This window comes from Caretta caretta, chromosome 10, assembly GCF_965140235.1.
Source record: "Caretta caretta isolate rCarCar2 chromosome 10, rCarCar1.hap1, whole genome shotgun sequence".
NCBI classification, from domain to species: Eukaryota; Metazoa; Chordata; order Testudines; family Cheloniidae; genus Caretta; species Caretta caretta.
Genome location: NC_134215.1, coordinates 62,262,315 through 62,276,376, shown reverse-complemented (window position 1 = coordinate 62,276,376; position 14,062 = coordinate 62,262,315). Strand labels below are relative to the sequence as shown.

The window sequence follows — 14,062 nt, the reverse complement described above, 5'->3', positions numbered from 1 at the left end:
TAAATTGTCTAAGTTTATAGTTATGATTTGAAATGACTAATAATTTTTTACTTTGAGAAACACAATTACATATCTAGCAACAAACAGGAATAGTTTTTTGCAACTTGAAATATACTAGATATCTTCCTTCTCTAGTTTCAGACATCTGTTAGACATCTTATAGAGGAGTTTGCCTTCAACAGTGATAAACGTAGAAAAAATTTCTTAAAACTACTCAGACTCGTGGAACAAATCAATGAGACACCACAGATTTTATGCAACTTCAAAACAATCCCATCCAGCTTTGGGCTATGCTGGCAAAAATAATCTCATTGAGCTAAAACAAAGCCAAATGTCCAGACTTTAATATACTAAATTACTTTATTTCAGAATAGATTCAGAAGACAAATAATATCCCTCATGGAAAAGCCCTAGAGAATTGAATAAAGAATTATATACACTTTCTACAGAATTTTTAAGCCAACCTATAAAATACCATAGCAGGACATAATTCACTAATAAATTTTACTGGTTTTAAGAATAATTTCTATGGAACTTTTTTGGTTCCATCCATACCCACAGCATCAGTGCTACTTCCTTAACTTGGATCAGTCTCTTGAGGGAACCCCTTCAGTGTGCCAGACTCCAAGGGGTGTCACTCTTCCTTTAAGGTAGGCCACAGGGCTTCACCGCCTCTTGAGACTGAACCTCTGGGACTTTAGTGCTCCCGCTTCACACCATGAGCTCTGTCCTGCAAGTCCAACTGAGACAGACTACTGGTAGAGACTTCAGGGATTAATGCACCTCAACAAGTATTTACAGTGACATTCCAGCAGCATTTTCAAAACAGTAGGATTTATTAGTCAAGGGGAACACAGCATAGAACATCCTTAGGTTAGCATAGAAACATTAAAGTTTAAGTACAGTCTACCCTGGTCATTCCAGAGCAATTCACCAGCCAAACTGTAGTGAACTTCATTTTCAGGCTCTCTGGCTTTCTCTCTGACTTCCTTAGTCAATTCTGTGGGGAGAGAGCCCAGACTTGTTCCAGAACCCACATTTTACTCCCTGACCACACACCTTCAAGTCCTTTGATCTTGAGTTGAGGGTTTCTAGTCAGCTTCCCTGCTGAGAGGTGGGGAAAACCATGAGCCATTGGTGCTTGTATTGTCTCTCTGGACCTCCATGTTGATCTGGGTGAGTTTTAACCAGTTCCTTGAAGATTCTTCATTCCATCCAGACAGGGAGGTGACACACACACCTACATCTCTTAGTCTGCCCCGAGAGCAAACTTAATCCTTCCCACCCCCTACCCCACACTGGGTAGCAATGCAAAATATAGGACAAACTGAGGCAGATGTAAGCTTCATAAAAATATTATCAAAAATTACTACTTTGTGTCACACCCATCTTAATTGCACTGGATTTTCCTTAAGAAATACATAAATCTACTAATGCAAGGGTCATGGTAACATTTCATTTTCTTTTATTATATTAAATTTGCACCCCTCAGTTGCTAATATGATTCTTCCTGTATACACGCAAACTAAAGAGCTCCAATTCTTTCATCTTGAGGGTGGTCATCAATCTACAAATGGCTAGATATTTATCTAAATCTAGGCTCATTGTACTGCATAATGGGCAGTATTTTATACATCAGTTACATAAGCAGCAAGGTTCACTGAACTTTAAACATGGCTATCAGAAGGTTCTTAGAATAACGGAGATGCACTTTTCCCTTTTAACATTCACAAATCTTTGTTCGGATTTGAACAGATTTGAAGAAATAATGAACAGAGCTGAACAAATTACCTCCAGATCTCAGGTCAATTACTGCACTAAAATTATCAAGCCTTCTTTAATTTAAAATGATTTAAGATTATATCAAAGTGAAAATTAATCCTGTTCAGTCTTCATTTGACCTACCTTTATATCATTCTAGGGTGTACAGTAGGTGACTAAAGAGTCAATTTTTCAAAGGCCAACATGCAAAATGTAAATTCAACAAATATGTTTCTGGGGCCTGGTTTACACTAAAAATGTATATACCAGGATAGCTAGCTCGGTCAGGGGTCTGAAAGAAACCCACATCTCCTAATGACATAGCTATGCTCACAAAAAACCCACTGTTGATACAGCTATGCTGACAGAAGAGGTGGTTCAGGAAGGCGGCGTTCCTATACCAGCAGAACACTCCTTCTCTGTGTACACTGCAGCTACACTAGCGGGCTATGCCAACATAGCTATACCGACACAGGTTCTGTAGTGTAGACAAAGCCCAAATTCTGATGTTTGAATATACAAATCAAGTACAGTAGAACCTCAGAGTTATGAACACCAGGGTTATGAACTGACCGGTCAACCACATACCTCATTTGGAACTGGAAGTACACAATCAGGCAGCAAACACAAAAACAAAAGCAAATACTGTACAGTACAGTACTGTGTTAAACAAATTACTTTAAAAAAAAAAAAGGAAAGTTAAAAAAAAGATTTGACAAGGTAAGGAAACTGTTTCTGCCCCATTTTCATTTAAATTAAGATGGTTAAAAGCAGCATTTTTCTTCTGCATAGTAAAGTTTCAAAGCTGTATTAAGTCAATGTTGTTTGAAAGAACAACCCTAACGTTTTGTTCAGAGTTACGAGCATTTCAGAGTTATGAACAAGCTCCATTCCTGAGGTGTTTGTAACTCTGAGATTCTACTGTAACTGCATATGGTTTTCACATGCAAACTGAGTTCTGTAAGTGCACACCCATTTCACTTGGCTTCCCTATGACTGACTTGGTGCTGTTCTATAATAACTTATGAACATTACATATTCTATTTTTCTGACTTAAGAAGACAGTAACATATGAATACAAGGGACAAATTCAAGCAAGGTCTGGTTGCATCCAAGCGGGAAAGAGGGCAATAGCTTCAGATAGCCACCTATTTAGTCACATTTCAGGGACAATACTAGACCCATTTGCTTTGATGTACCACCTCCAACCTCCTAGGTCTGTCAACACAGAACTGGGAACAAGAGACAAAGGGCTTCTGAGGGGTTAAAAGTGACATTCCCGAGAGAGAGAGAGAGTGGTTGTTGAGAATCATTGATGAGAAGTGGTTCTCACAGACCACAGAGGTCAAGGAAGGGAGTGAAGACAGACCTGCCTAAGGCATGGCAGGCCTCTAGGGGTACGTCTACACTGTAATTAAAAATTTGTGGCTGACCCATGCCAGCTGACTCTGGCTCACACTAATGGGGTGTATAATTGTGGTGTAGACATTCGGGTGTGGTCAGCCCAAGCCCCAAACGTCTACACCACAGTTAACAGCCTCTTACCCCGAACCCAAGTCAGCTGACACAGTCCAGCAGCGGGTGTCTACTTGCAGTGTAGAGATACCTAGGGCTATCCTTACCCAGACGCAAACTACGCAGCTGCGTAGGGCACCAGGAAATTTGGGGCACCAAACTGCCCCAAATTTCCTGGTGTCCCTATGTGGCTGCATGCTGCTCTAGCGGAAAGCCTGATCCTCCGGCCAGTTAAGCTGGCCAGGAAAGCTGCCTCCGCTCCCACCCCACGCCCACTCCACCCCTTCCCCATAGCCCCTGTCCCGCCCTGCCTCTTCCCACCCTTGCTCTGCCCCAGCCCCGCCCCCACTCCACCCCTTCCCCAAAACCCCCACCCCACCTCTGCCCTAGTCCCACCCCCCCACTCCACCCCTTCCACTGAGCTACATCCCAGGGGACTGCAGCAGCGGGCTGTGTAGGGCACCACAATGTCTAGGGGCAGCCCTGGATATACCCTAGGAAACATATCTATAGGCCTTCTGTTTTAATATCTTTGATTTTCTCTCTTGTTATGCTTTGTTCCTATTGCAATACAGAAACCATTGGCTCTCAACCTTTCCAGACAACTGTACCCCTTTCAGGTGTCTGATTTATCTTGCATACCCCCAAGTTTCACCTCACTACAAAACTACTTGCTTACAAAATCAGACATAAAAATATAAAAGTGTCACAGGACACTATTACTGAAAAAATTGCTTCCTTTCTCATTTATACCATATAATTATCAAATAAATCAATTGGAATATAAATATTGTACTTGCATTTCAGTGTATAATATACAGAGCAATATAAACAAGTCACTGTATGAAATTTTAGTTTTTACTGACTTTGCTAGTGCTTTTTATGTTGCCTATTGTAAAACTAGGCAAATATCTAGAAGAATTGATGTACTGCCTGGAAAACATCTGCCATACCCCCAGCGGTTCATATACCTCTGGTTGAGAACCACTGACATAAACAATGCTTTGTCTGGAGAAAGCTATCTGGTCATCTATATTAATCATTGCTCACAAGATCCCAAAGTGAAGACTTGCAGGTGACAACCCCCATCAGGTTGGCTGAGTAATCAGTTGAAACATAGGGGTGCTGTGTCCCAGGGCCCAGGCTAAAAGTGGGACATTTGCAGGATCCCACCCCAGAAAAGTAAGGGCAAAAGGCCAAATATTTGAGGGGGTGCACTTAGAGACCGGAGAGGGGTCAAAGATGCAGCTAGCCCTGTAACCATGTTAGTTATTTGATATATCTGTGGGAAAAAAAGTAGTAAATATACTACTGTTTTTTTCCTAAGAATTTCACCAAGCAAACAATTGACCCCCCCCCTTTTTTTTTTTTTTTTTTTGCTATTACGCGAAGTCCTGGTCTACACTACAAACTTATGTTGGTACAATTAGGTCGCTCTGGGGTGTGGGCGCCTATTATACTGATGTAACTCTCTGTGTAAACAGTGCTATGTCGACAGGAGGACTTCTTCTGTCAACATAGGTAGTGCCTCTCAAGGAGCTGGAGTACCTACACCAATGGGAGAAGCTCTCCCGTTGGTGAAAGCAGCATCTTCATTACACTACAGCTCTGTAATTGTAGACAAGCCCTAAAACACTATGTGCGTGCTCACATTTCCCATAATGTAGAATATTCTGTGGTGATGGAGTAAAGGAGAAAGAGTGACTCAATAACAGCTTGGATTGCAGCTCTGGGTGTCCTATTATGTCAAAAATGATCATATCAAACCTCATTTGTTCGCACTTTGATCACTTGGAAACCTAAAGATTTCAAAAGACCCTGGATCAACACGCTTCTAATAAACCTAACATGCAAATTGCACAATCCTCATCAGCTGAGACTTTTTTAGAAGGCTGAAGAGCTTCTTCAAACTTCAGCAAACTTGCCTTTTAGTAAAACATTTTATGCCCTTTAATGGTTTGTCAGATTTAGTAATTTTCCACATGTCTTCCAGACATTAGGGAAAATTAGCAGAGGCCTGGTGTACAGTCAATTGAAGCAACACTAGGAAAAACATAAAAGCAGCATGTTTGCCAAATGTAAAAAAAAACCTGGCATAAAAATAAATTCCTTTTTAAAGCTTCTAAATGGATACCAAACAAAATAGAGGGTTGCAAACAACCCAAACACAAGACAGTCAGTAAGATTCAAGGGAATTTAAAGCCTGATCCTGAGAACACTTACTAGTGGGCATAGTCCCACTGAAATCAGTACCTGCTGATAAGTGTTTGAAAGATCAAGCCATTAGGTTTTATCTACATTAAACTTTTTTGTTTCAAAAAATTTCCATCGCCATCCTTGGGTGTAGTTCCATCAGTGGTAGCAAGTTACTGTAGACAGGGCACCACGGTCTCAATGCCTGTACTCTGCATCACTAAAATCCTGGCTGCAGGTCTACATTAATCCTACCATTCCTGATACCATGGCTGGAGCTACAGCAGTAATAGACACCGTGAGAAATTGACATTAGGAATTGAAATCAAATTCAAAGTATGGCTATTCTGCACCAACAGAGGGACAGAGCAAGGTCTTCAACTGGCACTGCACCAAGGAAGTTGCAAATGCCTTCAAAACATCAGCTACCACAGTAAGATTTGCTGATATCTGTGCTTGTGATCTCAGGGCCAGAATCGGCATTCCACTGTATCAACCAGCCCCACTGCCACCATGATGTCCCAATTGCCACATCCTCGGCTTTCAGGAACGTATGTGTCCATGTCCTCCTCACAATTGTCCTCGTGCTGGCGTCTCTTAGCCAGGTATGCATATACTGCAGGATAATGTGCGAGGTGTTTACAATGCTCACAACAGCAGCGGTGAGCTGAGCGGGCTCCATGCTTGCCGTGCTATGGCATCTGCACAGGTAACCCAGGAAAAAAGGCGTGATACGATTGTCTGCCATTGCTTTCACGGAGGGAGGGGAGACTGACGACATGTACCCAAAACCACCCGCGACAATGTTTTTGCCCCATCCGGCATTGGGATCCTAACCGAGAATTCTAATGGGCAGCAGAGACTGTGGGACCTGTGGGATAGCTACCCACAATGCACTGCTCTGTGAATCAATGCTAGCCACGGTACTGAGGACACATTCCGCCGACTTAATGTGCTTAGTGGGGACATACACAATCGACTATAAAATCACTTTCTAAAGATCGACTTCTATAAAATCGACCTAATTTTGTAGTGTAGCCATACCCACAGACTCCCTTGCCCTGTGACAAGATTCCCTCAATGACAGCCCAGCCTAATTTATACTAAAGCAGTGCAAAGTGCGACCCAGTGACAAAATCCAACTGCAAGCAGCAGACTCAAACGATGGTAATTCACGATGGCTACCTATGCTCTGGGAATTCTGCGCAAAACAAATTGGGGCTGTCCTTAGAAAAATGGACTAGTCTAAATTAAAAAATGAAATAAGTTAAAATGGTCCATTAAAAAGTTAAAGGGAAACAGTATGGGTAAAAATCATGGCACAAATTCACAACTAGAATTAATTGACCTAACTACACTGGAGCCAGACCGATTTACATGACAGGAAAATCTGGCACATATTTTGGGAGAAATATCCCTGATTTGTATTACTAACAGCAACTATTAACGGGAATTTTCATAAGCTGGTTAACTTCCCACCAATTATGCAATTCGCTTTTTATATTTTACTCACCTTGAGCAGTCTAAACAGGCTAGCTAGTTTAACTTTCCGTTTCTCATGCACTAGCATGATGTTTAAAAAACAAAATACAAGGAAATATCTAAAAATGAACATGAAATTGTTTTAATTGAAATGTTATATTAAGACTTAGCAACATATTTTCAATAAATACCAGGATTTGGAATTAAAAAACCCACTGTGTGAAATCTAAATTTTTGGCCTAAGCTACTTCACAATGTTCCTTTAAAATTTATCACACAACCGCAATTATGATGAAGTCATCATTATAGTAAATGCTTCCAGGTTTGGTTGATTGAACAAATTATGGCTAAGGCTACGATTTAGTCATGAAGGTCATGGCAGGCAAGGATTCTGTGACTTTGCCGGACCTCCATGACTTCTAGGACTTCAGGAGGAGGTGGGACTGCACACCCCTGCCCTGCAACTGGGGCTCGCTGAGATCAGGACCCTGCCGCCACAGTCCCACGCTTCCTCCAGGGGCTGCAGCCAGGGCCGCACGCCCCAGCCCTAAGGCTTTTGCTGGAGGTTGCAGCTGGGGCCGCGCACCCCTCTTGCAGCTTCCCAGGGCCGTGTGCCCACCCCCTCCCTGCAGCCGAGGCTTGGTGGAGGCTGCAGTCAGGTCACACACACCTTTCCCACAGCTGGGCAAGCTCTGGAGCAAGGGCTATGTTCCCCCCTGCGGCTGTGACCCCTGCTGTGGCCACTGGAGTCAGGGCTGTACCCCCTGCCATTGCGGGGGGCTTGGCATGTCAGTACCCTCAGTCCCCACCCCATGGGACTCCATCCCTCCTCGCTACCTAGCCCTGTCTCCGGTTATTTTTAGTAAAGTAACGGACAAGTCACAGCTGTGTGAATTTTTGTTTACTGCCCGTGACCTGTTCATGGCTTTTACTAAAAATACACGTGAAAAAATCTTAGCCTTAATTATGGCCAATTATACTTCCAGATATTGTATGATCACAAATCTACGCTGCTATGAGTTAAATGTTCTTTACCACTAACAAACAGCACAGTTATGAACACACAAACACTGGCACATACGCTCTCTGTAGTTGCTATAACCCCATTCCTGCAATTCAACTGAATGAAAATGGTACAAAGGAAGGGTATTTGGAATCCTCAACGCAAGCACAATACCAAGTTAGCCATACTGTGAAAGAGAAGTCCAGCAAACGAAAGGCTTTATAAACTTAGTCTGACACATTTCCAAAGATACATTTACATTTTTCAAAGCTCTCCTCCAGCCAATATACATACTTAGGTAAGCATGTGTAAGGGACACAATGTTCATTCAAGAATCCCCATGACCTCAAGGTGAGCATTCTGAACAGCCATTTTAAACAGAGCCCTTTGGGAAGCTAGAAGCACATAAAAATGAAGCAGATTTACTCTGAATCTTCATACTTGCAGGGCCTACCTGATGTAGGTAGTAATGTGTTGTATCTACACAGGCCTTTCTTACTAAAAGATCCCCAAAGTGCCTCATAATTAATGAAAACAGGACTTTATTTAAAATCAGAGAGCTATCAATAATCAACCTTCTTTTTTCCTACCCATGGCAATTTCAATATTTTTATTTTTATTGGTCCCTTGCAATAGTATAAAGGAAACGGATTATGTGCTTACCGCAATAGGTATAAATGAGTTTTGAATCTATAAAGCGAACTTTGAGGTTGTGTAGAACAGCAGGTTCATGGAGATAACTGAGTGCTGTGAGATCATTTTCACCAACAAGTATGTCAGGGTTTCGTAAGGGAGGCAGTTCCTTGGTCTTTGGATCAAGGCAATATTCTAAATCCTGAAAATTAAATACACACATATTACATGAAAAGAAGTATTTTAATATTTTCCATCTTTGGCTTATCCATCCACTTTGTCTCACCAACCATTTTTCCTTTAGTAATCATTCCCTGAATGAGTTTAACTTGTCTTGTGCATTCCTACGTGTTGCCTTCTGCTTGTAATGCTTCCTCCAGTAACTTAACTGAAAATATCCAACTAGGATTTCTTACACATAGCAGGACCTTAAAGGTTAACTTTTTAAAATAAAATCCTTTACCTTGTTGCTAACACCAATTTAGATTTAACTAAAACTACACTAATTTTAAAAATCCAATTTAATTTTTAATAATTTATGCTGTTTATTTTTTTCCTTTCACGCAGAATGGACTGAGAAAATAGTTTACTTTGCTTCAGTCAGTTTGACTATCTTATTGTCATGCAGTAATACAATGTGAGAATCCTGGGACAGCAACACTAACAAGAATATTTAAATCCAATTTTTTAAAAAATATATACAAATACAGAGTTCTCGCTATATACAAAGAGACATACAAGCTATAACTCTACACTAACCTTCCTGACAATGATACCTTTTTGTAATGCAATTTGATTTTATTGACATATGTAACCCCATTCTGCAAGTGTGACATGCAAGTGAGCAGCAGCTTCAGAAAGAGCAAGTGGAAATTTCTGAGTCCTTCCAAATTGGGAAGGTAGTTTTCAGTTTTCATCTATATTGTTATATGAAAGTCTTGAAGGATCATATGACATTTAGAAAAAAATACTGAAAAACATCCTATTTAGATACAATTCTATTTGTATATTCTTTTAATGTTATTTAACTACTGTAGGCATCTTTATGCAAGCCAGATCTATATTGCTTTGTGTAGGGAAGACAAATTAAAACAACAATTTCTGTAGACGTTCAATTTCTAAAAGCAGATCTTACTATGGTGTATTGGCCACTGTATCTTAGATGAAACATCCCTCTTCAATACATTTAAATTTCTTTAACAAAAATAATCTGATGTTTAATAGAAAGATAAGAGCTCCTAGAAATCATAATTTCTATATGTAGAATGTTTCCTCTCTTCTTGTGATAGCATCTCTACAGCAGCTAACTGGGATGTCAAATAAGATGATGACTTCAGTTACAGAATTAGCAGAAGATGAAGATACAATAAAATATGAGGGAAGGATAGGACAGGTGGAGTGTAAAAAAATCAAGTGAGAATAAATGTTGTGCATTTCACTTATATAATTCCTGTCATGTACAAGGGCTCAAAGACTATGAGCCCAAATGACTGCACATATGTTAATATGGCCTCATTTTGAAAATTTGACCTTTCATACTAGTATACAATGGCCTGCAGCCAATATCAAGGGCTGTAGGCCTAACGACAAACATGTAACCTTACCTTTCCCTCTTCGAGTCGAAGCTGGATGATTTTATCTCCTTCTTTGTAATCTTTGAGAAGTTCTGCTGACTTCCAGACTTCCTCTGGATCAGGGATCCAAACCCTAGCATACTGCAATACAAAATCAACAAGCAAAAGATCAGTGATTTCTCATGATTTATATGAAATTAACACACACAGCACCAAAAGCCTTATTCCTATATATTTGGACAACATCTGAACCTTCAAATAATGGCTATCACCATAAACTAAAATGTTTATCATTAATATAATGGCTGTTCTAATCAACTCAGAAAGACATACATACAAACAGAATTTTATTTCCTATTCACAAAGGACATCAAAGCCTTCATTTCCAATAAAAAATAACTTCAGCAAGATATAAGCTCAATTCTGAAAATCCAGACAAGATAAATATGTTTTTAACAACCAAGAATTTATTTTCTAATAGATTTAATTCAAACAATTTGTGAGTTGGACAATTTCAGCAAGTACTGTATGCAACTAGGAATAAGACTAGAATATAGCAAAAGTGTACTATTTGTAAAATACTCATCTGTATCTGTGTGGTAAATTCTAGCTGAGTAACATAAGCTACAGCTTTCAAAGCCACTACCCATTTTCCTTTTTTGCTACTGCACTTGTTAGCTAATTTAAAACAGATGATCTCAAAAGTATTAAAAGAATGCTCTCCTCTAAACAAGAATGAATGGACTTTAATCTATGTTAATACTCTGTCTTTCAGACTTTAAAAATACTGCATGTCCCAAATGTAACAGTTTTCCTCCTGCTCCCGTAGAAGGGATCAAAATCAGATGTGAGCCACACAATGACTACTCCTTTCAGGTGTGCATCATTGAGGGGACAATTCCAACCATAGCATTTAATTAGTATCACTAAAAGTGTAAAGAAGAAGCTGCAACTTTTTCAAATAATTGAGTCACAGACTGATAACCTTCTGGTTCATCCACTTCTAACTGACAATTAATTGTATCAGTGATTCTCAGGGTTTATACTTAGCTTTGGATCATACAAGCTTCCCCACCAGGTCAGACCATTCCCGTTTCTTAGCTCCAATATTGCACAACATGAAATGGCTCAGAGGATGACAAAAAAGCCAATAATACACCTTGTTCAGTAGTGTACTTGATAGAAAGAGCCTTCCTAGCAGGAGGTTTGGTTACCCATATTATCTTTTTCAAAGGCTTTAAAGCCAGAAGGCACCATTATGATCATCTAAGTCTGGCCTCCTGCAGGACACAAGACAAATAATTTCACTCAGTAATTCTTGCAACAAGCCCATACCTTGTGGTTGAGCTACAGCCTATTTTTAGAAAGACATCCAATCTTGATTTTAAAACTTCAAGGGATGGAGAATCAACCACATCCCTTGGTGAATTGTTCCAATGAGACAATAGTGGTCAGCATGATAGACAGTGGTCTGATTCTTTGTGCCTAGGTGTATGACCTTGCATTTAGCTTTTAGTAAAAAGCATGTTGTTTAAAGGAGCCTAGCTTATAAGCAATCCTGATTACTCTATAGCACTGAACTTGTCCCTATAATTAAGGCTGCAAATTTGTCACGGCAGTCACGGATTCTGTGACTTTTCGTGACCTCCATGACTTCTGCAGTGGCCGGTGTGCCTGGCTCAGGGGCAGCTCAGGCAGCCCCTGCATCAGTCATACCGGCCGCTGCTGGGGAAGTCTCAGGCCAGCCCCCCACCCCCCGCAGCAGAGTTTGGGGTGTGGGGGGCAGGGAGTTGGGGCACGGGACAAGGTGAGGCAGGCTCTGGGTGGCTCTTACCTGGAGGGCTCCCCAGAAGTGACAACATCCCCCTCGCTCAGCTCCTAGGCGGAGGCATGGCCAGGCAGCTCTGCGTGCTGCCTCCGCCTGCAGGCACCGCCCCCGCAGCTCCTATTAGCCACGGTTCCTGGCCAATGGGAGCTGCGAAGCCAGCGCTCTGAGCAGAGGCAGCACACAGGGCTGTCTGGTAATGCGTCCACCTAGGAGCCCCCCAGAGCCCACCTCACCCTATCCCCCCACCCCCTCCCACACGCAAACTCTGCTGCTGCTGGTGGGGGGAGGAGCAGAGCCAGGTAAGGAGCTTGTCAGCTCCGCCGACCCCCTCCCCCCAGCACCAGTGGGGGTCCTGGGTCGTGCACCGCCACCCACGCCCCACCAACACCAGCGGGGGTCCCAGGCTGTTCTCCCCCAGCACACACGATGCCCCTGGGCAGACCCTGCCCAAGTTTTAGTAAGGGGTGTATAGTAAAAGTCATGGACAGGTCATGGGCTGTGAATTTTTGTTTACTGCCCGTGACCTGTCCATGACTTTTACTAAAAATACCCATGACTAAAATGTAGCCTTATCTATAATCAATTAATACTCCACCAATGTTTGTATCATCTGCAAATTTTCATCAGCAATGACTACATTTTTTCCCAAACATTGATAAATATATCAGAACTGGTCCAACAACTGCCCCTGATGGTGCCTACTAGAAACTCCCTCGCCCCCCCCGAATGATAACTCCCCCTTTATAAATTACTTTGAGATCAACTATTAGCCAGTAGTTAGTCCATTTAATGATTTTGTATTCTGCTCTTTTTTTAATGAGAATGTCATGCAGGACTCAGTCAAATGCCTTACAGAAGGCAAATTATATGGTGTCAACACAATTATCATTATCTAGAACTGGCCAGAACCCAGAATTCTCACTGTGCTGGAAATTCTAAAGTTAAAAAAAAATAAATAAAATAAAAAAAATTATGACAGACCAAAAATCAGAATTTCAAAATGTCCTGCAGAACAAAATTCCAATATTTCGGAAAAATTGAAACCCTTCATTTAATTTCCTTTTGATAAGGCTGAAATAGTTTTGTTCTTAACTATAGGGCAAACTGATTTTTATTACTCAACTTTTATAATATTAAAATGTATAATAAAATAATGTCAAAGTCAAAATGATTTTACTTTTATATAATGTGTTATGTGTCAGCTGGGCAGCCTGTCTGGCCAGTAGCTAGGGAGTCTGCCCACCTGCCAAACAGCCTGCCTGGTTGCCTGTGGACATTTTGATCCTGTTAAATCCACATTTTCTGATGGAAAACTGTTCTGTTTGAAAATTTTAAACCAGTTCTATTTTTAATCAAACAAACATGTAATATCATCAAAAAAGAATCCCAAATTTGAGGAGACCTATTTTCCATAAAATCACATTGCTTTTCATGTTGTCCAGCTGTATTTTCTATTGTTCAAATATTTAGTTAGGCCAAAGTCTTATGAAATGTATGCAGTCACATCAACTATTTGGAAAATACATTATTCTGAACTGGAGAAGAAAAATCTGAAGAAAGCATCCCCTCACATTTAAATTGCTTACTAGTTGAACCATTCCTGAAATAGCTGTGTCTGACTAATCAGAAAAGTGTAGAATATATGAAGACAAAAGATTTCTCTGATAACTGGATTGTGACAACCAATTGGGTCACTTTTCTGTACTAGTTTCAAATGGTTAAGCTGTATATCGACTGAGTATTATAAAGGTGTTCACAGCCACAATAACTACTGCACTTTTTAGTGTATATAAGTAGACAGTGACTTTCAGTGGAGATTAAGTGCCTGTCATTTATACCTTTGAAAATCTCCCTCTAGATCAGGTGCAGCAACAATTTGCTCTACCAGATGCTATATTGGCAACTTGCCAGAAGCGTAAGGGCTGCACCGCACACTTGGCATAAAATAGAGCAGATTTCACCCACTACTTCTTAATAATTGAGAGGCATGATCTTGGAATCAATCCATAGTGCTGCATGCTAAGAAAAGTAGTTTCCACAGGCCACACCTGTGTATTAAAGATGATGCCTGGT

General features: G+C 40.8%; 1 protein-coding gene across 4 annotated transcripts in view; it reads right to left on the bottom strand.

The window, feature by feature from the left end:
* MYO5A (myosin VA) overlaps positions 1 to 14,062 on the bottom strand; it is a 213,993-nt gene that overhangs the window by 114,289 nt on the left and 85,642 nt on the right. For all 4 annotated transcript variants that reach the window (XM_075133075.1, XM_048866652.2, XM_075133076.1 and 1 more), the window contains exons 2-3: positions 10,192 to 10,302; positions 8,618 to 8,789 (exon numbers count right to left, since the gene is read on the bottom strand). In XM_075133075.1, the coding sequence (XP_074989176.1) occupies positions 8,618 to 8,789; positions 10,192 to 10,302 (283 nt within the window). The remainder of the gene's footprint in view (positions 1 to 8,617; positions 8,790 to 10,191; positions 10,303 to 14,062) is intronic.